This window comes from Equus asinus, chromosome 4 (assembly GCF_041296235.1).
Source record: "Equus asinus isolate D_3611 breed Donkey chromosome 4, EquAss-T2T_v2, whole genome shotgun sequence".
NCBI classification, from domain to species: domain Eukaryota; kingdom Metazoa; phylum Chordata; class Mammalia; order Perissodactyla; family Equidae; genus Equus; species Equus asinus.
The window spans coordinates 131,367,368-131,387,930 of record NC_091793.1 but is presented as its reverse complement, the minus strand read 5'-3'; the positions used below and the strand labels follow the sequence as shown (position 1 = coordinate 131,387,930).

General features: G+C 40.4%; 1 protein-coding gene across 2 annotated transcripts in view; it reads left to right on the top strand.

Moving 5' to 3' along the window:
• Positions 1–20,563, top strand: part of DNAH7 (dynein axonemal heavy chain 7) — a 236,331-nt gene that overhangs the window by 204,162 nt on the left and 11,606 nt on the right. For both annotated transcript variants that reach the window (XM_014835173.3, XM_070508274.1), the window contains 4 exons: positions 3,336–3,497; positions 11,739–11,924; positions 14,046–14,183; positions 17,862–18,092. In XM_014835173.3, coding sequence (XP_014690659.3) covers positions 3,336–3,497; positions 11,739–11,924; positions 14,046–14,183; positions 17,862–18,092 — 717 coding nt within the window. The remainder of the gene's footprint in view (positions 1–3,335; positions 3,498–11,738; positions 11,925–14,045; positions 14,184–17,861; positions 18,093–20,563) is intronic.

Sequence of the window (20,563 nt, the reverse complement as noted above, 5' to 3'; positions counted from 1 at the left end):
TGCATGGGCTAGCTAGACGCTCTTTTGCAAAATTTTACTCCCTTTCTTCTGAATCCAAATGTCCCTCCACTGGCAGTCATACACATGGGAAGTCCAGGCGTTTATGAACCATGGTCCAGGCCAAAACCCAAATCTCCTCAACTGCCAAAGCAGCACATCATAGTTTTTCTGTTTTAACTTTTTTTTTTGGAAATAATTTTAAATATGCAAGTATAAAAGTAGTACAAAGAACAGCCCAAAGCCCTTCACCCATATCACCTCTTGTTAATGTACACCATTTTCAGGGAATTTAGATATGTCACAGCCCTTTATCCAGAAAGAAATACTTAGATGTACATTTCTGAAGAACAGAGATACTGTCTTTTCAAGGTAGAGCTAATAGTTTAGTAAATTTAACACAGATGCACTATTGTATCGAATCTGCCATTTGTGTTCCAGATCTCTCCTTTGATTCGGTGATGTCCTCTAGAGCATTTCCCTGTTCACTACAGGGTTGGTCTAGGGCTCGTGTCACATTTAGTTGCCATGTCTCTTTGCCCCCTTTAATCTGGAACATTTCCTCAGCCTTTCTTTGTCCTTGATGACATTGACATTTCTGAAGAATTCATCTCCGCCCGTTTCTTTAACAGAACATTTCTCACTTGGGCCTTGTTTGCTATTCCCTCCTGATTAGATTGAGGTTACTCATTCTTAGCCAGAATACTACACGGGTGAAATTGCGTCCTCAGAGTATTGCATTGGGAAGCGCACAATGCCCATTTACCCCTCATTGATGATACTATTTTGATCATCAGTGGATGACTGAAGTGTTGTCTGATTTCTTCAATGTAAATAACTGCTTTGCCCCTTGCAACTAATAATCAGTCTGTGGGGAGACATTTTAGGAACACGCAAATATCCTGTTCCTTATCAAAATCCACCCCAGCCCAGATTTAGTCTCCATTGATGATTCTTACCTGATCCCGTTATTTCCTGGGATGATTCCAGCTCTGGCACTCCTTCCATATTTGACACTTGGCACTCTACTGTCAGCAAAGCCCTCCCTTCTCCCTCATTTATTTATGTTATTGGTATGAACTCATGCATTCCTTGTTTTTTTCCAATTGGTATACAATTCATTGCTGAACTTAAGTCTTTTGCTCAAATTGTCCCAGATTTGGTCAGCTCATTCAGGCTGGCTCTTCTGCCTTTTATAAGTCCCATCATTTAAAAAATTCTATTACTATTATGATGAGCCCTCTTACTTGCTGGCATATGATGCTCCAATCTCATCTGTACCCTAGTCCTGGAACAACCCATTTCTCTGAAGAGTCCTGATCTTTTTTAGTGGGGAATGATATTAGACACCAAGAGCTGGGTGCTAGATGAGCTCAGTGCTACTGCATTGGCTTTGGTTCTTGGCCCTGTTGGTGGAGAGAATTTGGAAATGTACGCATGTACTCACACAAACATATACGTGTAATACATATATACGTACACACATGTCCATGCACGCAAACAAGTGCACGCGCACATAGCCATATATATATTTTAGAAGTAATGAGTTCATAGCAATACCTCCAATTTCAGTCCATTACCCAGGGTTCTTTCTCACTCTTCCTCATTCTATATTTGTATGTCCTTCTTCTATATGAGAAGCCTAGCTCCCACAGCATCAACACATTTGCTAATTTGCTCAATGCTCCAATAAATCTAAAATTGTTCCAGCATTAACACAGCATGTTTAACTTTACTTCCTCCCACCTCTGTGGTTAAATTTATGCTGCTTTACTTTTGTCGCCCACTCTCCCTTTCAAGTTTATTCCACAGGGGAAACTTTCCCCCTGCTAAATCTTTGGGCAGCCTCATGGCTTTCCTGGTTACTGTCAGGTCATAAAATGACCTAAAGTCATTTTAACTTGCAAAGCCAGCCTTCATTCAGAAATCAGAAAGTACAGTGCAATCTAGTAATCAGCACTTCAACTTTTATTCAAAGTGTAGCGTCAACTCTCCAGGACCTCACCAGGGCCTGTAGTCTGTGGGCTTCCACTGAGGAAGAGGATGCAGTTGGCATCTTTCTTTTTGTGAATCCTCCTTCACGTGATAGCTGTTGACACTGACTGCTCAGTTCAGAGTGTGTGCGGGGACGAGACAGGAAGTACAAGTCCCTGTTCGGGGCTGCTATTGCTTGGAGCTCTCCACTTGGCACTTGTCCTGGGGGGTTAAAGCTGACTTTTTCTCCTGTGAGTTCTTACGTGGGTTCTCCCTGGGCTCCCCTGCTGGAGGCCTCTGACTGTGATCTCATCACCCTAGGCAGAGCCTCTCCTTCAGGTGGCTGCTCCTGATTCCCTCAACTTTTTGTTCTCCAGCATTCACTTCATACAGGCTCTGACTGTTGGGGTTTACTCACCCTGTGACACCAGTCCTCTTGACTGGGAAACCTTTAAATTACTCCTGGCTGACATTCTCTTCCAGCTCCCCTTCTGCTCCTTGGGATCCATACCCAGTTGGCCCACCGTTGGAGGTGGGGTGCTGATTTCCCTCTCACAGTCCTCTACCCTATGCCCTTCGGCTGCTCTACTCTTTCAGGCATGGGTTTTGCGTTTTCCCACTCCACCCAGTTGCGGGGAACATGCATCCACTCTCCAAGTGGCCCCATTCATTCCTTCTCACTAGCTTGGACTAAGACCTCACACTCCCTTCTCCCTTGGGGGTGGGGGCAAGGGGACTCCCAGCACAGCAGCTGCTCTTTCCAAGGAAATCTCTCCACAGATTCTCTCTCAAGCTCTATTTTGACCATGTTAGAACCTTCTTCTGGAGGGTGCAAATGATTAATATATTTCATTGTACTTTTTGATTTCTGAGTCAAGGCTGGCTTTGCAATTGACAGTGAGTGGAGGACATTTTATTACCTGAGAGTAAACAGAAAAGTCATGGGTCTGCCCAAAGTTTCAGTCCAAAAGTCCTTTTGTAGAGCTGCCTAACTGGTTTGAATTATCTCCTTTGAAATTTCTCCAAGATGGTCTGGGACCACACATTAGAATTCATGCTTCTTGCCTCAGGATGCTTCAGCTGGAACCTCCAAAATCCTGTAAGGTAACATTAAATTAGATGAGCGTACTATGCTTTCTGAAGATCTGGTGTAACCAGCTATATGTGCCAGCTGAACATGTATACAAATGGGCATATTTTTGTCTAAATAGCCTGTAGAAACAGTTAATTCTGTTTTAGTTATACTTTGAGATGGATATATTTATACGCAAAAGGAGTTAATTACTTTCATTTTACAATATGGTAAGTATAATGCCATGTTAGGGGGAAAAATAATGATGTGGCACCATTTCTTCTCATTACAGGAAGAATTCAAGAAATTACTTTATGGCCTCTGTTTCTTTCATGCTTTGGTCCAAGAGAGACGGAAATTTGGACCCCTGGGGTGGAACATTCCTTATGAGTTCAATGAGACTGACCTGAGAATCAGCGTACAGCAGCTCCACATGTTCCTGAACCAGTATGAGGTATCGTAAAACTCATGGCAAGGACGTCACCTGTTTTGCTCTTTATCACGTTGTAAGTGTTTGTACAGTAAGCAGGGACTTCTGATTAATTTCTGCTCTCATAAAATGAATAGCAGGATAGTTCCCAACAGCTTAGTAAGTGGGACGTTATTGCAGCAGGGTATTATGATAGCTGCTACAGTAGGGAATTGAATGTCAGTTTGTCTTTTAGGAATCTGTATTTTATCGTTTATTTTGACATATAGCCACCTGTGGAAATCTGAAAAGTGAGCATATTGTACTTATTTCGAAAAGGATTTGAGAGGACCATAAATCAACCAGGCTCTAAAATGAAAAAAACAAACAGACTGATTTCCTTCTGTTCTGGAGCATGACTTTATTTTTAGAGAAATGTCACTGTAGTATTATTCCAGAGTTTGGGCCATTTGTCAGGAGAAAATGAACTATTTAAGCTGTTGGTGTTAACCTGAAGTATAGATTCTGGGAAGAAGCCAAACAGCCTAATGTTGTGACATCAACACGTTTCATGCCCTACTGTTCTGATACACAGACACACACACACGCACAGCGTGGCAGTACCCACTTTCCCTCTTTGCTATCGTCCATCAGTTGGATTTTTAACCTGTTTGCCCCTTTGAAGAACTGCTCAGTCGATCCATCCAAGTGTCCTGCGAGGATATGGAACTTTTTAAAAAGTGAACCCCTTAAATTTTGGAAGAATTTTGTTCAAAAGAGGTTGAAAATTTTTAAATCAATCAATGGAACATCAAAAAGCTTTGGTTTTTGAAACTGCTAGTGAATTGTGATTATTTTTTTAAAAAGGCTTACAAACAGAAAGGCACTGAATTCTGTCTCTATAAAAGCAGAGGAAGAACTGAACAAAATAAATACTGAGAGCTCAAATGACAGTGTAAACATATGTGCAGAATCCTTTGTCTGAGTTTCTGTGTTACATTTGACAAATCCCTATTCTTACTAAAATGAAATGCGTTAAGAAGCCCTTTGATTCTGCAGCATTTAAATTTGATAAAACATTTAAAAGAAGCATGAATTTGATGAATTTCTTTCTTGTAGTAATATTTATCAAAAAAAGATACCAAGAATGGAGGCAAAATGCAGTGATACAGTGCCTGTGGAAGAATTTGAGCTCAAATACACTTTTCAATACAGAAAAAAAGGATGAGGACCTCCTCCAGTTAGCAATTTGTTCAAGCACCTGCACGTTTCTTCTAAAGAGTCAATTAAAAGTGTCAACGATTTAAAATTTAGTAACCATAAAATGAAACTTTGTAGATTATAATAGACAATTTTATTTTACAAATTAAAAACAATGAGACTACATTGGAAGGTAAATTCTTTGGAAAAATATCAGAGATGTTATTTGAGACAGATATGTCTAAGAAGTTAATTAAAGTCTGTGAATATATACCAAGAAAAGTTATTCTGCTTGTATTGTTTCTTAAGAAAATCATTATAAAAACTTTTTGCTTCAATTTCTTACTTATTTTAAGAAATAATCTTATTTTGAAAACAGTGTTTGAGTAGAGCTGCTTATAGGTCCACCAAAATACTAGGATAGATTTGTCGTTTAACATATACTATTTTAAAATTATATAATACGAATTATTTTTGGCACCCACTTTTACCCTCAAAGTGTTTCAGTTTGGACAATAGTAAACTTAGTCGCCCTAGCTATTGAGAGATGTGAACACAAACAAAAGGGCAAGCAGGTCTGCTGGCTGTGATCTGGGAAGCTTCCACAGAGAACCAGGTACGTGGGACTCAAGGAATGAACAGTGGAAGCTTTTCAGATAGACAGTGTGGAGAAACAACAGTAAAAAGGTTAAAAAGTGCAAACAGGTGAAAAGGTCTGGTTAACTATCAGTAATTTGGAACATCCTTGTATGCCATGCTAACTGATTTGGGGGTTATTCTGTTGTTATTGGTGTGCTTTCAGGAGAATATTTGCATTTTAGAAAGATCAGTCTAGCAACAGAGTGGAAAGTAGATTAGAGGGACCCAAATAACAGGCCAGTTTTAGATGATATGAGTGGAATCGTGTCCCCCTAAAAGATGTGTTGACGTTCAATCCATGGTACCTAAAAAAGTGACCTTATTTGGGAACAGGGTTGTTGCAACTGTGATCAGTAAGCTAAGTGAGGTCATACTGGAGAATGGTGGGCCCTTAGTAGAACATGTCTGGAGGCAGAGATTGGAGTTATGCTCGAGCAGAGGAAGACCTGGGGCTACCAGAAGCTGGGAGAAGTAAGAAAGGATCCTTCTTAGAAGCTTTGGAGGGGGCATGGCCCTGCCAATATCTAAATTTCAAACGTCTGGCCTCCAGAACTATCCAACAATAAATTTCTGTTGCTGGAAGCCACCTATCTGCAGCCCTAGGAAGCTGCTACAGGAGACCATCATGATACCCCAGGCAAGAGATGAGAAAAGTTTAAACTAAAACATTTGAACTAGGATGGGGAACATGGTAGAGATACAATAGACATGTAGGGAAAAGGACTGAAATGACTTAGATATTAAACGGGAGAGGGGGAGGGAGAAGTCTCAGCTGATGTTAGTTTTCTGGTCTGGATTGGTGGTGGTACCATCCATTAATCCAGACAGGGAACAGTACCAGGAAGTGGTGGGTTGGTGCAGTGGAGTTGGTGCAGTGGAGGTGGGTGAGTGGACAATTACGTCAGTCTCCTACATTTTATACACCTGGGATGTCTGGGTGATGCTATCTGATAGGCTCTTGGCATATGGATAAAAGCCTGAAAGAAGAGAGTGACCACAGAACAGAAGTTTGTGAATTGTTAGCACATTAGGAGAAGCCCGAGAACTTCTGAGATTTCAAAGGGAGGCCTGTAGCCTAAGAAAAGAAGAGAACTAAAGGTTGACTGCTGGCGAGCACCCAGTGTCAACAGTGGGAGAGAGGACAGGAGATGTGGGGAGGGCAGACTGAGCAGCCAGGGGGAAAGCAGGGGAGAGTGTGCTGAGTGACAGGGGACGTCAGGAGCCATCCGTCCTGTCAAGCGCTGCGGGGAGAATCTGAATGACACACAGGACTGACTGAACTGGCTCCTTCTGTTAAATGACGGGTCAGAATGCTGCCCATTCCTCCAGCAGAGTATATAGCAAACGACAAAGCTGCTATTCGTGCGTCACATAGACTTCATCACGAGTTAGAGATTCTTTGAGGAATGTGAATTCACAGTTCCCTTCAGATCAGTAAGTTTCATGTAATCCTTCTTCAATAATCAACATTTTTTCTTAAAACAAAACCATCCAATGTCTTGACAAAAAAAGCAGTCAGAATTAAACTCTCTCATGGACACATTAAACCTAGACCAACAATAGTTCTTGCCATCAGGAGAATGACTAGGATGAGGAAATCAAGTTAAAGAGGGTGCACTAACCTCAACTTGGGGATAAGAATGGGTTTATGATTGCAACAGACATTAAAATCCCAGGACCTCTGAACTTGTACCAGAACGTGCTCTTCTAGCTCCTAAGTAGGTCCAGCAGGTGAGCTATAGCAGTGGAACCAAATCTTTACGTTCTAATTCTAATTTACTCTGAATAAAAGTCAAACTGGAAAGAAAATGAAGGCTCTTAGGAGTCCTTGCCCCGTGCCTCAGAAATATGGCCTTGGTAGTTTCCCTCCAACCCAGCCAAGAATGTATAAAGAGAAAAGCAAGTCGTTAGGGAGGAGAAATCTATAGGCAAAGCTCTGGCGTTCTAGAGGAATCAAACACTAACAGGAACTTGAGGAAACAAAGATTTCACAAAAAAGGTCCCTGGTACTCAAGTGTTGGGGCTGAAAAACACCGTTGCACCCTGATTTCTAGTGAGGTGCTGGGCATCTATGGAGCTGATATCAAGTGCTGTGTTTTGTAAAAATAATCGGTGAAGGAGTAGGGAAAAATGTGGAAAAGAAACAGAATGAGCAATGATTATCTTATGGAATCCTGTCTCTGTTCCCCATTTTCCATTCCCTGCCTGCATCAAAGTAATGGAACCGCCTCCCACCCAACCCTTAAGCTAGAGATAGGGAGTCACCGACACTCAGCTACTCCTCACCCCTCTGCAGCCACATCCTGCCTTCCTCCACTCCCGCCTCCCCGCTCGACCCGTGCCCTGTGCTGTGTGGATATATGGTGTACTTGCTCTTCTCCCAGTGCGAGGTGCTCTGTCCACATCTCTGAACCTTGGCATTTATTTTCCTTCCACTGTAAGCACCCTTTCCTGTGCCCAATCTTTGTCTACTTATTGGAGTCTTTCTTGAATAATCAACTCAGACTCAGGAGCCAAGTTTGCCTCCCCTTGGCACATTTCTGTGTGCGACTTTGGCTGATAGTCCTTGGTCCAGCATTGTGTTGAGAATCCTTGTCGTGAGTGAACACCTATAAGAGCAGGAGATGATTCCAGACGCTTTTGGTCTTCCATGGTCTACTTGCCCAACATCGCTGCTATCCTTTCCGTTACAAACTCTAGCATAGTGGCCAGAAACATGGGTGCCCAGGCCCCATTCTGTTCTGGTAGCCTTAACAGAGCTGGTGGCCAGTGTGGGTCACTGGGAACTATGAGCTTTTCTCAGAAGGAGAGCACATCTTGTCAGATCACAAGCCAGTAAATTGTATGGTGACTTTGTTTTGTTTACTCTTGCGTCCCTAGTGCCTAAAACAGTATGTGTCGTAGACAGCTCAGTACGTGTCTGTCTCATGAAGGAACCAGGATTAGTGGAAACATCTTCAAGCTCTCCAAAACAAGAATGGCAACATTACTATATGTAGAACTTTGGCATAGTAACCGCAGCATTGAAAATGGATAGAAAATGGAAGGAGTATTCGATAAGTGATGAGAGAATAATCGATTATTTGCTAGTAGGAAAAAATAAAGCTAGATTATTCATGCTATAGAATTCATGTTGGATTAAAAAAATAAATAGGAAAAATGAAACTGTAAAAGAAGAAAATACAAGTAGATATATATAATCTACTTGGCAGATGGGCAATTGCTTTGTTGTTCTTGATTTGATAGAGGGGTGTGTGTGTGTGTGTGTGTGTGTGTGTGTGTGTGTGAGAAAGGCCCACCGCTCAATTTCATAGCTTAGGGCATATCTGTGCAGAAGTTTTTCTATGCACAAATAGGTACACACATATATATATGCACAATATACACGCAAATTTTTCCTCAAAGGCATAATTATGTTTGCGTATTCATTTTCAGCTTGCTTTTCTCACTCTACATATGTTGTGGACAACTTTCAACGTAGATATAGATCTTTGTTTTAATGGTTGCTTACACAGCATTTCCTCTCTGTTGACTATTATGATTTTATTTCCTTTTTATTTTTTGCTAATAAGCAACGTTAGACTGAACAACCTCAGATATAACCTTGCGCACTCGTTGCCAACTTTGAGCTCTGCTTCTGTCTACACTCTCTCCCCATAGTCTCAACCTTCTTATAACAACTGAGCAGGGAAGCAATGTCAGCAGCACCCACTACTCTTTCTGCAACCCCAGCCAGTGTGCCTGGGCCCCTGGGAGAATGCACTCCCCAGTTTGGTTGGTGCTGGCTATGACTGAGCTCTGAGAGAAACATTTCGCCCATCTGCTCTCAGGGGCATGGTGGTGGCTTTAACTCTTCATACATAAATCACCCTTCCCGACCCGATCTCGTGTTATGTCTGCATCACAAAGCCCTCCCAGGGCCAGCTTGTCCATGTGCTGCCCCACCTCATATACTACCTACATAATTTGCATGTGAGTTTTCTTCCCATACTTCATTCTGAGGTGGGGGCCTGTCAACAAGGCCAGCCCAAGCAGTGGGGGCATCTGATCACACTCCCCTTGCGTTTGCAGTGGGAAGAACATCAACTTGCTGGCGTTCTCCTGCCTGATTCTGTTCGTTTCTCCATGAGGTCTTGGTCACTGACATGGTCTCCTAAATTCACTGCCTTCAGTTCCAGTTCTACAAGTAACAAATCCCATAATGTCCAACCCCTAATTCAATAAACTTCCCTCTCCAATCACGCCTGTCTGCTCTTCCCCAGAGCTGTTATTTCCATTGAATAGATTCCTCCAGCTGGGATCCCTGGAATGTGGGATATCCACAGTTTAACTTTTCACGAGAACGGCAATAAGGGCATGAAAGGCCCAGAAATGATGGCAAATCCTAAAGTAAAACATCGCTGTATTTTAGCAGAGAATATTTTAAAACATTACTATATTAAAATACCATAAGCAGTTAAACATTTTAAGTAAATGTTAAGTACTTAAGTAAAAACTAAAAGACAAATGAAAATTGGAGAAGATATCTAAAATTTATCTGACAAGCTGATTCAGTATCTTTATAAAGAGCTTTTAGTAATTAAAAAAAGAAGATAGTCATTCAAATGAAGAAAACACATTAAAAGACAGAGCCGATAATTTAACAATAAGAAGACAAAGGGTGAATAAACATTTAGAAAATGTCAATATCAAAAAATAAATAAACAAATAAACTTAAGGTGTGTAATGTACAGCTTCGTGACTATAGTTAATAGTACTGTGTTGCATATTTAAAAGTTACTAAGAAATAGATCTTAAAAGTTACCACGAGAAAAAAAATTTTGTAACTATGTAAAGTGACAGGTGTTAAATAGACTTATGTGGTGATCATTTCACAATATATACAAATATTGAATCATTATGTTGTACATCTGAAACTAATGTTAAATGTCAATTATAGCTCAATAAAAAAATAATAAAGAAAATAAACTTAAAAATTAAAACAATTTTATTGTTTATCAGTTTTTTTCCCCTAAATGATAAAGCTCAGTTTTGTTGAGAGTAGTGAGAAATAGAATTCTCTATATTGCTGGTGAGTGTTTAAGTATTTATGCTTAGGATAAAAAAAATTGCAACATGAGAAGTCAATTCTTTTGCATTCATAAACATTCAAAACTACTGTATACCAGAGTATATAATAAAAAAGCAAACTAACAGTAAAAAAGTATTTCCACAAATTTGATAAATAAAGGTCAATTTAGGGGGCCGGCCTGGTGGCGCAGCAGTTAAGTGCGCACGTTTCGCTTCTCGGCAGCCCGGGGTTCGCCAGTTCGCATCCCAGGTGCGGACATGGCACCGCTTGGCAAAAAAGCCATGCTGTGGCAGGCATCCCACATATAAAGAAGAGGAAGATGGGCATGGATGTTAGCTCAGGGCCAGTCTTCCTCAGCAAAAAGAGGAGGATTGGCAGTAGTTAGCTCAGGGCTAATCTTCCTCAAAAACCAAAAAAATAAAGGTCAATTTATAAAACAGTTTATACAAATAAAGTAAAACTATTAAAACTTTAATTGAAAAAATGAGTAGGAGGCTAGTTCACAAAAGAACAAATGTTATTAAACATATGAAAAAATTATGATCTTCACTAGTATTCTAAAAATGCAAATTAACACAAAATTATCTTTGGGCAGTCAAATTAGCAAAGATTTTAAAACTGATTCCTACAATTGCTAGCCTTTTAGTAAAGCAGTTTGGTGACATTAGTCAATTACTTTTTATAAATTTCTTTTCCTTGACATAGTAATTTCCTTGTCAGGAATCTGGACTAAAGAATTATTGAAAATGTTAAGAAATGTATATTTAATGAAACATAATTTAACACAGAAAATTAGGAGCAACTGGAGTATTCAATATTAGAAGACAGTTATTAAATAGTATTTTCAAAGAGTCTTTCATGAAATGGTAAAAGACATCTCAATGGCTCATAAAGTAAGATTTGGCGAAAAATTATATGCAAAATTATATATATAGTGTGATTCCAATAGTCAAATTATATATGGATATAAAAGGTGGTGAAGGAAATGAACCCTATTATCTCTGAATTCTGTTGGATTTATTTTGAATGTCAATCAGCAGTGAAAGGTTTTCAAGGATGGGATTCCAGTCTAAGTCATTCTGTGACTGGCACACAGTAGGTGGTCCATTCATGTTGGCTGGATAGTGAGTGAGTTCACAGTTAATAGAGGAGTTCTATTCTCTGCATTGACTGAAAGGAAATGACAGACCACAAAAGGAGAGCGAGAGGTGGGGGAATTGCAACAACCAGCAGGGAAGTATATACAGGGAATTGTGTTGGTGCAAATTTCTGTAAGCCATTTAATTTAATAATGTGAGGAAGCAGGAAACACGTTTCTGTATAATGTGCTACTGATGACTCTTAACTGGTTGAGCGACTTGAACTCTCAATTTTAGGAACTGCCTTATGACGCTCTGCGCTACATGACCGGTGAATGCAATTATGGAGGCAGGGTGACAGACGACTGGGACCGGCGCACGCTGCGCAGTATTCTAAACAAATTCTTCAACACAGAATTAGTTGAAAATCCAAGCTATAAATTCGACTCAAGTGGCATCTATTTCGTCCCTCCTTCTGGTGATGTAAGTATGCCCTTCAAGAAAACTAAAAGCAGGGGCTGGCCCCCTGGCAGGTGTTAGCTCAGGGCTGGTTTTCCTCAGAAGGAAAAAGAGAAAACTAAAAGCAGTAAAACATGAAATTCCTCTGGCAAAGACAAAATGGTGAGTGATTTTTCCAGAGGTCTTTCTTTTGGTTAACCATTGTGTGTGCTCTTTCAGTCTTATAGGGACAGAGCACCCCCCTCCCCCTCCACGCATAGATGGAGTTAGTGGTTTCCAGTTTGCTGTAATGTGAGGAGTGTCAAGAATGGCTTCCTCAGTGATCTGAAATTCTGTTATCATGAATTCAGTCCTTTGGGTAAAAAGACATTGCCCCAAATCAAAATGGAAATACACATGAGAGGGGTTACAAACTAGTATTAACAATACTAGTTGATGTTTTTATTATGCTTGATTACTTACAAAGCAGTTACATGCAAGTATCTCACTAGAGCATCAAACTAACATTGACATTATTGTTCTGTGCCTTTTACAAATGAGAAGGCAAGTTCACAAAAGCAGAATGACTTGCCCAAAGCTGCACAGGTAGAAAGAGGCAGAGAGTCACGGAACCACCTGCCACACAAGGCCGAGGCTCCCTCCTGCTATTTTTCCCAGTCCTGTCTAGTGGAAAATGTGGAATCTGCCTTCAGAATATCACATGGTAGCCTTCTAGGGACCACCAGGACAATCAAATTGGTTATCGTTTTATCCCCAGAAGTCAGAAGGGCACATATTGAAAGTTAAACATGCGGCCACATCTAACAGAGGCACATACCATCACCCCCGAAACTTAACTCCATCATCCACTAGGATTAGTGCTCGCTGAGATATCAATAGGGATGAAGAGAACAATCAGTCCTAGAGCCTGGGTTGTTGATTAAATGGAACAAGTCAACATGGGGAGTCATGGGCAAAATAATCTCCAATGGTGAACTGTCAAGTGAGCGAAAAAGCAAGATGAAGCCACGAGGATGTAACATAGCCTGTATTGGAAAACCATCAATGACCCACCCCTGACCCCCACCATATATATATATATATGTAAGTCTTTGTCTGTGATTATATGAGCATCAAGAAAGAAGGAATTTTAATAGAAGTCCATGAAAATAAAATACAAAATGTGTGCATATGCATAAAAACATATATCATGTTAGTGGTTATCTCAGGATAATAACATTTCAGATAATTTTTACTTTTCTGAATTACACGATTTTGTCACAATAAGAGTAGACAGTATAGGGCAGGAAGACAATTCCTCTCCCCCCTAGGTCCTTCTGGCTGGTGTAAGAATTAAATTGACATGAGACAGAATAACGGGAAAATAAGACAGTTTGATAACATGTATACATTGGAGAAACCTAGGGAAACTGAGCAACTCATAGAATGGCAAAAGCCACCAGCTTAAATACCATCTTCAGCTAAGGACAAAGGAGGATGTTGGGGGTAGTGATTGGAGGCTTCAAAGGGGAGGAAGGTAATTTACATGGAGATGGAAAAGCAAATGTTTGATAAACAAGTGTTTGCTGGACCATCTATAGACAATGTGACCTGAGAGACACATTTTACATTACATTTCAGTTATGGTATTAGCTTCTTCCTGGAACAGGCCTTCTGCCTTAAATTCTTTTAGGCAGTTAGGGGAAAGGTCAAAGTTTCTTTCAGAGTCTTTTGTTCTTAAAAATAATGAAGCCAAAGAGACACATTTTGGGGTGGCCCGTTCTGATCCCCCACAACAGAAAAATCAGAAAAGCAGAACAAATTTTATTGTTATTGCAATAAATTAGGAAGAGTCATCAGCAAAAGGCAGCACAGAAAGATTTCTATGGAAGAAATTTCTAAGTGAAGTGGCCAGGATATTCCTGTCTCCATTTTATAATCCATTCCAAGTGAATGCTGCATTTTCTTTTTCCCTCTGTGTCCATATCTTTTCTTTTTTTTTAAGCTTTGGCCCAGGTTGAAAGAAAATGAAAGCGTTCAGTGTCCAGTCTCACAGGCCCATCCACTCAACAACTTGAGTAGTGAAAAGTCTCTCTTTTCAGTGAGAAAGTCCTACAGGAGAGTTGATTTCTAACCTCCTGACTCCGTTGTTATTCATCTTTGCAGCACAAAAGCTACATCGAACACGCAAAGACTCTGCCGCTGACTCCGGCCCCAGAAATCTTCGGGATGAATGCCAATGCAGATATCACCAAAGATCAGTCAGAAACTCAACTGCTATTCGACAACATTCTTCTCACACAGGTGTGTGATCTGTATGGGAACTGGCTTCTGAGGCTGGAAAGGATGCTCCCCAAGCAGCATGTGCCAGCCCAGCAGCGGCCCACATACACAACTCCATCTGTGAACGTGGAGAACCAATTCAAGGAAAAGAAAAAAAACACATACGTATCTTAAATATGGATTTAAACATAAAATACATGAACGTGTGGGTTTTTTTTCCCATCAATCTTTGATTTGGAAAGAATCTTTGAGTATCTTTCTGCTGCTAGGAGTTCTTCGAGTAACATTCTTTGAGTATCTCTGAGTAATCGTTGATGTCATTCTGCTACTAGGAGCTCTATTTTGCTTTTCTTGTATAAATCGTGCCCAGATACATTATATGTTATTTCCCTTTTTAATTCCTCTAAAGTGAAAGAAGAATTTCAGAGATATTTGGGAAGCAGTGTGATGCCAGAATCCATCTGAAATTGTGCCTACTTATGTCTCTCACTAATTCAACAGCAACTCCTTAAATGATTTATCTTTATCAAACATCCCAGAACATATAACCTGGTTTACATAGAAAGTTTATTTCACATTAATATTTTATCAGATTACATAATATTCAAAGAATATAATTGCAATAGAAAGTGCAAAATGAATAAAAAGGTTTTGGAGAAAAATACAGTTGACTCTTAGTAAACATGCAGCCCCACTACTGAGGGCATAAACGTAAGGGGGAGTTGGAGAGTACCCTTCTGAGGCGTCAGAATTCAGCATGCCATGGGCATGAGTCGGTCAGTTGTAATGAAAAAGATTTCATCTTGCTTGTCCATTAAGAGATCTTCTCTTGTACTGCTCTCCCTTTAAAAGATGCACTCCGTTGTTTTTTTTTTTTTTCATTTTTAAAGACAAATTCATCCAAATGGCAAGTTTCCTTAGTGATTGAATGAAATTTTAATAACTTAAGGATGACTATTCAGTCAAGCAAATTATTCCACAAACTGAATAATAGCTGATCTTTTATATTTTTACGGAATCTTGGAGTAATACTGATAACACTACATAATAATACTACATAGAGCTTACTGCGTGCTGGCACTGTTCTAAGCACTTTACGTATAACAGTGTAATGCTTACGACAAGCCTATGAGGCAGGGGCTAGTATTCCCATTTTACTGCTAGAAGCCAAGGCACAGAAAGATGAAGTAGCTTACCCAAGACCAGTTAGTACAATTTCAAGCCAGGACTCAAAGCCAAGTAGTCTGGCTCCCACTAGTTTGGCTCCAGAATCTGTGTTCTGAGCCACTATGCTCATACTCTTTCTAGATTCTAAAAATGGGCTAAGACCTAGAAAGCAGATAACCAGAGATGCTGGAAAAAAAAATGGCTAAAAGAACCAGATTAGAAGAATAACATGATGTGCCATCATTGATGGGAGAGTCCGTGGAACTCCTGACGCTTTGGTCTACTGTAAGATGACTTTTCCTAATGAGGCAAAAAGGACAAAGACTATTTTTTATGTCCATTTTACATGTTAATAGCAGTAAAATCAGTTATTGCCTGAACATGAAAGTATATGTACGGGTATGAATAAGTTGATCTTCAGAACATTAAATGCATGTAATCCACAATAGTCAGTCTGACAACAGGACATTTATAGTGTCTTTTGGCTTTATTTAAACTTGATGGGGTGTGCCACATTACAGAATACATAAAACAGTAGGCTCTTTCCAACAGAAAATGACTCAGAACCAAACACATAAGTTGAAATACACATGGGGTATCTTCTCAGTATGTAATTAAACAACCTCTTTCAATATCCTCAAACTTTCCTTGGCAAGGACAATTCTAGTAATGGGTAGGCAGTAGTTCAGTGACTGTGCATTGGGTTTACCACAATTCAGAGGCAGAGAGAGACAAGAGCTGCAGAGTTTGGAGAGCAAGCTAACGATGACAAGACTTTTACATTATCTGTTTAATTAAAATATCCTTAAAAATTAGAGGGAGATATTGGCGGGGGGGGGGGCGGGGGGGCGGGAATTTTTGCAGCACTCTCTTGCTTATGCTTAACTGCCAGACTCTCTTTTGAATGGGAAAATTGTTTCAACTTAAAATATTATAAAACTAAAAATGGTCTGAGATCTCTGCAAAGGTTAAACTCTGTGAAGTCTCTTTGAAAATGAATCCCACTTATCTTTATTTGTTTAATAAAAAGAAAATAACACTTAGAAGGTTTCAATTGACATTTGTGAAAAGTCTAAGGAAAGATAGTCAAAAGAAAAATGCTAAGTTAAATAATTACAAATAAATAATACCGTCTTGCTCTTAATTCTCATTATCAGTTGGATATTACTTTTAAAACATATCACCTCAATTATGTGATTTTGGTATGTGAGAAATAGGTAAAAGGAATGATTGTGTTACTAAAATAATTTTCTTACATTTTTGAAGGGCTATAGGCCTGGAATTTGTTTTTGTTTTTTCTTTCTTGTTTTTTTTTGGTGGAGGCACAGCTCTTGTTAGAAAATATGAATGTTTTTAATGAGTTTATATTACCTTATATGCATGCCAAAATACAAATAGAAATCAGCATATCATTCTTTAAATGCAATGGAAATAGGTATTTCACTAGTTTTGGCCAAATATTCATTATCTTCCTTGCTGTCTATAATTTGTTTTATATACTTAGTTGTAAACCCAGCACTTTGGGATCGTATTAAAGAATTACCATAATGACATATCCCTTTTTTTATTAGCATGTAATTAAGACCAACATTTAATTCTTTTATTGTACAATTTCATAGGATCTTATGGTGGTATGTAGTAGGTGGCATTAAAAATCTCACAAGAAGCTTAAGAAATAGTCAATATTTATGGAATAGATCCAGTATAGAAACGAGGAAATATAAAATCTGAAATAAGCATAACACAATTTCCTCCGACTGGAAAAATATGAGAAATATTCATTTATATTCTAATTGTGCTTGTTCTGTCTCACCCCATACACACGCACACACACACACACAAACACATTCATTTATTCTGAGGTTTTAAAGTTTTTTTCCAGAAAATATAGACTCATTTACACAGTGACACTATAAACATAGAAAATAAAAATTGAAATGAAATTCCCCTTCTTTGCTTCCAATGTGAATCACTAAAATCTGCCTTTTCTGCATAACTCTTCCAACTGCGTAGAGGAGATGGGCTTATTTTCTTTGCCCTCCTGGTTCAAGGAGAAAGCTATATCTCTGCTTTTGGCAACCAGTGGGCACCAGAGTTATAGCGAATATATTTTGCGGCAAGCTTTCTCAAAGCGGGATCTGATTTCCTCCTCCTGGGTTTTAATGCCCGTCATCATTTAGCCATGCCAGCAATGAAAATGCTTTCTCGCCCTCCGTCCGCAGCATCTACTCCTCTCCCGCCACCAGGCAGCACAATGTGCAGCTTATTTGCTTCCTCCAGACCCTCTTGCCTCTCAACGCTGTACACTCCCTTCTTCCTCCTCTCTCTCTAACAGTTATTTTCTGCCGCAGCTCCTCCCCCCGCACCCCCATGCCTGTTATCAGCGCTGCAATACATCTCGTGTGGAGAAGAAGCCTAGATAAAATGGCAGAGTAGTACTCATTCTTATAACATTTACCTTAGGAGTTTTCCTATCCAGCTATGCTTAGACCTTTATGAGGATTTCTGATTTATAGTTTGGATTCCTTATAGTCTCGTTCAGCAGAGTCTGGTGCAAAATCATCGGAGGAAGTAGTAAATGAGGTCGCTGGTGACATCTTGGGTAAACTTCCAAACAACTTTGATGTTGAGGCTGCAATGAGGAGATACCCGACAACTTACACGCAGAGCATGAACACTGTGCTCGTCCAAGAGATGGGACGCTTCAATAAGCTGTTGCAGACCATAAGAGAATCATGCTCCAATATTCAGAAAGCAATCAAGGTAAGGGCACATGCACCAAAGCAAAATCATTGAAGTAAACATATTCGCTTACTTAGCAAATATCTCTTGGGCACAGATTCCATGCAAGTCCTGTTCTTAATTCTGGGGATAGAAAAAAATCCTTGCTCTTGGAGAGCACGTAGAATTCTGGGGGTGACAATTAATAAAGAGGTAAATAAGTATAGAGTATGTTAGGTAGCAATAGTTTACTGGATAGGATACAAGCCAAAGAGTTAACAAACCAAGTGTTAAGGGGTAAGAAAGACAATGCCTCCGCCCTTGTACAGCTTACGTTTTAGTAAGGGAGACAGACAATTAAAAAATAAACAAATCAGGGGCCTGCCCATGGCTGGGTGGTTGGGTTCGGTAGTCCGGGGTTTCCCTGGTTTGGATCCTGGGCGCAGATATGGCACCGCTCATCAGGCCACGCTGAGGCGGCATCCCACATGCTACAACTAGAAGGACCCACAACTAAAAATATACAACTATGTACCGGGGGGCTTTGGGGAGTAAAAGGAAAAATAAAATCTTTAAAAAAAAATAAACAAATCAATATGTAACAGAATTTCGGTAAGTTCTATGGAAAAAAATAAAACAGGGTAAACGAGTAGAGAATGGCAGGTGGGAGACTCAGTCGTTTGGGGCTGGCTCCTCCCAGGAGCTGACCCTTGAGCAGGGGCCTGATGTGAAGGACAAGCTGTGGACCGTTGGCACAGCAGGTCTAGCTAGTGCAGAGGTCAGGAGAAGAAGGGGCATGGCGTGGTCTGGGAACACAGTCAGGAAGGCTGCTGTGGCGAGAGGGGAGTGAGCAAGAGGGAGATGCTAGGACAGAGAGGGGAAGCCCTGGGCTCCATGGTGGCCTTGTTGGCCACGATTAGGGTCTTGAATTTTATTGTAAAGTATAAAGGGAAAGGGAAGCCTGCAGAGGGCTTTACGCAATGAAGTGAAATGGTCTGTTGTAGATTTTTAAAAGTTCTCGCTACGTTTTTAAAAGTTCACTGCAGAAAGGACTGTAGGGGCACAAGAATGCAGGCGGAGACTAATTACGCGATTGAAGTGGTCCAGCTGAGTTGGTTTCTTGTGGCCTAGGAGGTGGAGAGAAGTGGTCAGATATGAGTTATCATTGAAAGAGGAGTCGCCCAGGCTGGCTGTAGTGTAATCTGGGTGGGCCGTTTGGCTCAGAAGCATTCAGCACCATGTGTTTTTCCTCGACCCGCTTCTTCTTGTATGCTTCCTGGAAGATAGAGGCCTGGTTCCAGCATTCAGGGAGCTAAAAGGGGAAAGAGGCCTCAGGGATCTCAGCATTCAACAGACATGCATTCATTTAATCCCCTGATTTCAGTATGGTAATTCTAACCCCAGCTGAGCCTGGCATCTCTCACTCCCAGGATTCCTTCGTTTTCCTTTCCAGGTTTCATTCAAGGTGGGTGACGTGCAGTTTTGTGGTACAGGACCTAGGAGTCTGTGTGGTTTTTTTTTTTTTTTTTTTGAGGAAGATTAGCCCTGAGCTAACATCTGCCACCAATCCTCCTGTTTTTGCTGAGGAAGACTGACCCTGAGCTAACATCCGTGCCCGTCTTCCTCTACTTTATATGTGGGATGCCTACCACAGCATGGCTTGCCAAGCGGTGCCATGTCCGCACCCCAGATCCGAACTAGGGAACCCCAGGTTGCCAAAGCGGAACCTGTGAACTTAACCGCTGTGCCACCAGGCGAGCCCCAGGATTCTGTTTTGTAAACCAGGTTTCAACAATCTTTGCCATTTAGCACCATCCTCCTGTCCTCACTTTCATCTAAGACCATCAATTCCAAATATTTTTGAGTGTTCTGCATTGTATACTGAGTTGATTCTTAGCTTCCTCTCAGCCAGTTTAGGACCAGGTTTCTCCTGATCTACCAACAGTCCATGTGCTTTCTAGCTCCCAAAATTGTATTGTCATTGTGCCTTCCCCTATTTTTTCTGCACTTGTGGGTTTGTGCCTTTAAAAAATAAATTTCTTTGCTGTTGTTTTAGTGGACTTAGGGAAGGAGGCAAATGAAACGTGGGTGTTTAAGCCATGAAATTTACTCTAAAATCTTCTCCATATGTTAGTTGGAATGATATTGTCAACCATAAAGAAAGTAATGATGATGTCAACTGGCGCAATGGCCAGATCAAATAGGCAGGAATTTTCAAGGGCCTCAAAGTTTTGACATCTATATGTCAGAGATTCAAAAAGGTCAATTAGATTTCACAAATGGAATCCAGGATATTTTAACTTTTCAAAGCGTTTCATATAATTTTCATAATTTTATATTCATCACTGTCCTTTCAAGAAGGCAAGACAGAGAGGCTGGCCTGGTGGAGCAGCGGTTAAGCACGAATGTTCCGCTTCAGCGACCCGGGGTTGGCTGGTTTGTATCGTGGGTATAGACATGGCACTGCTTGGCAAGCCATGCTGTCGTAGGCATCCCACATATAAAGTAGAGGA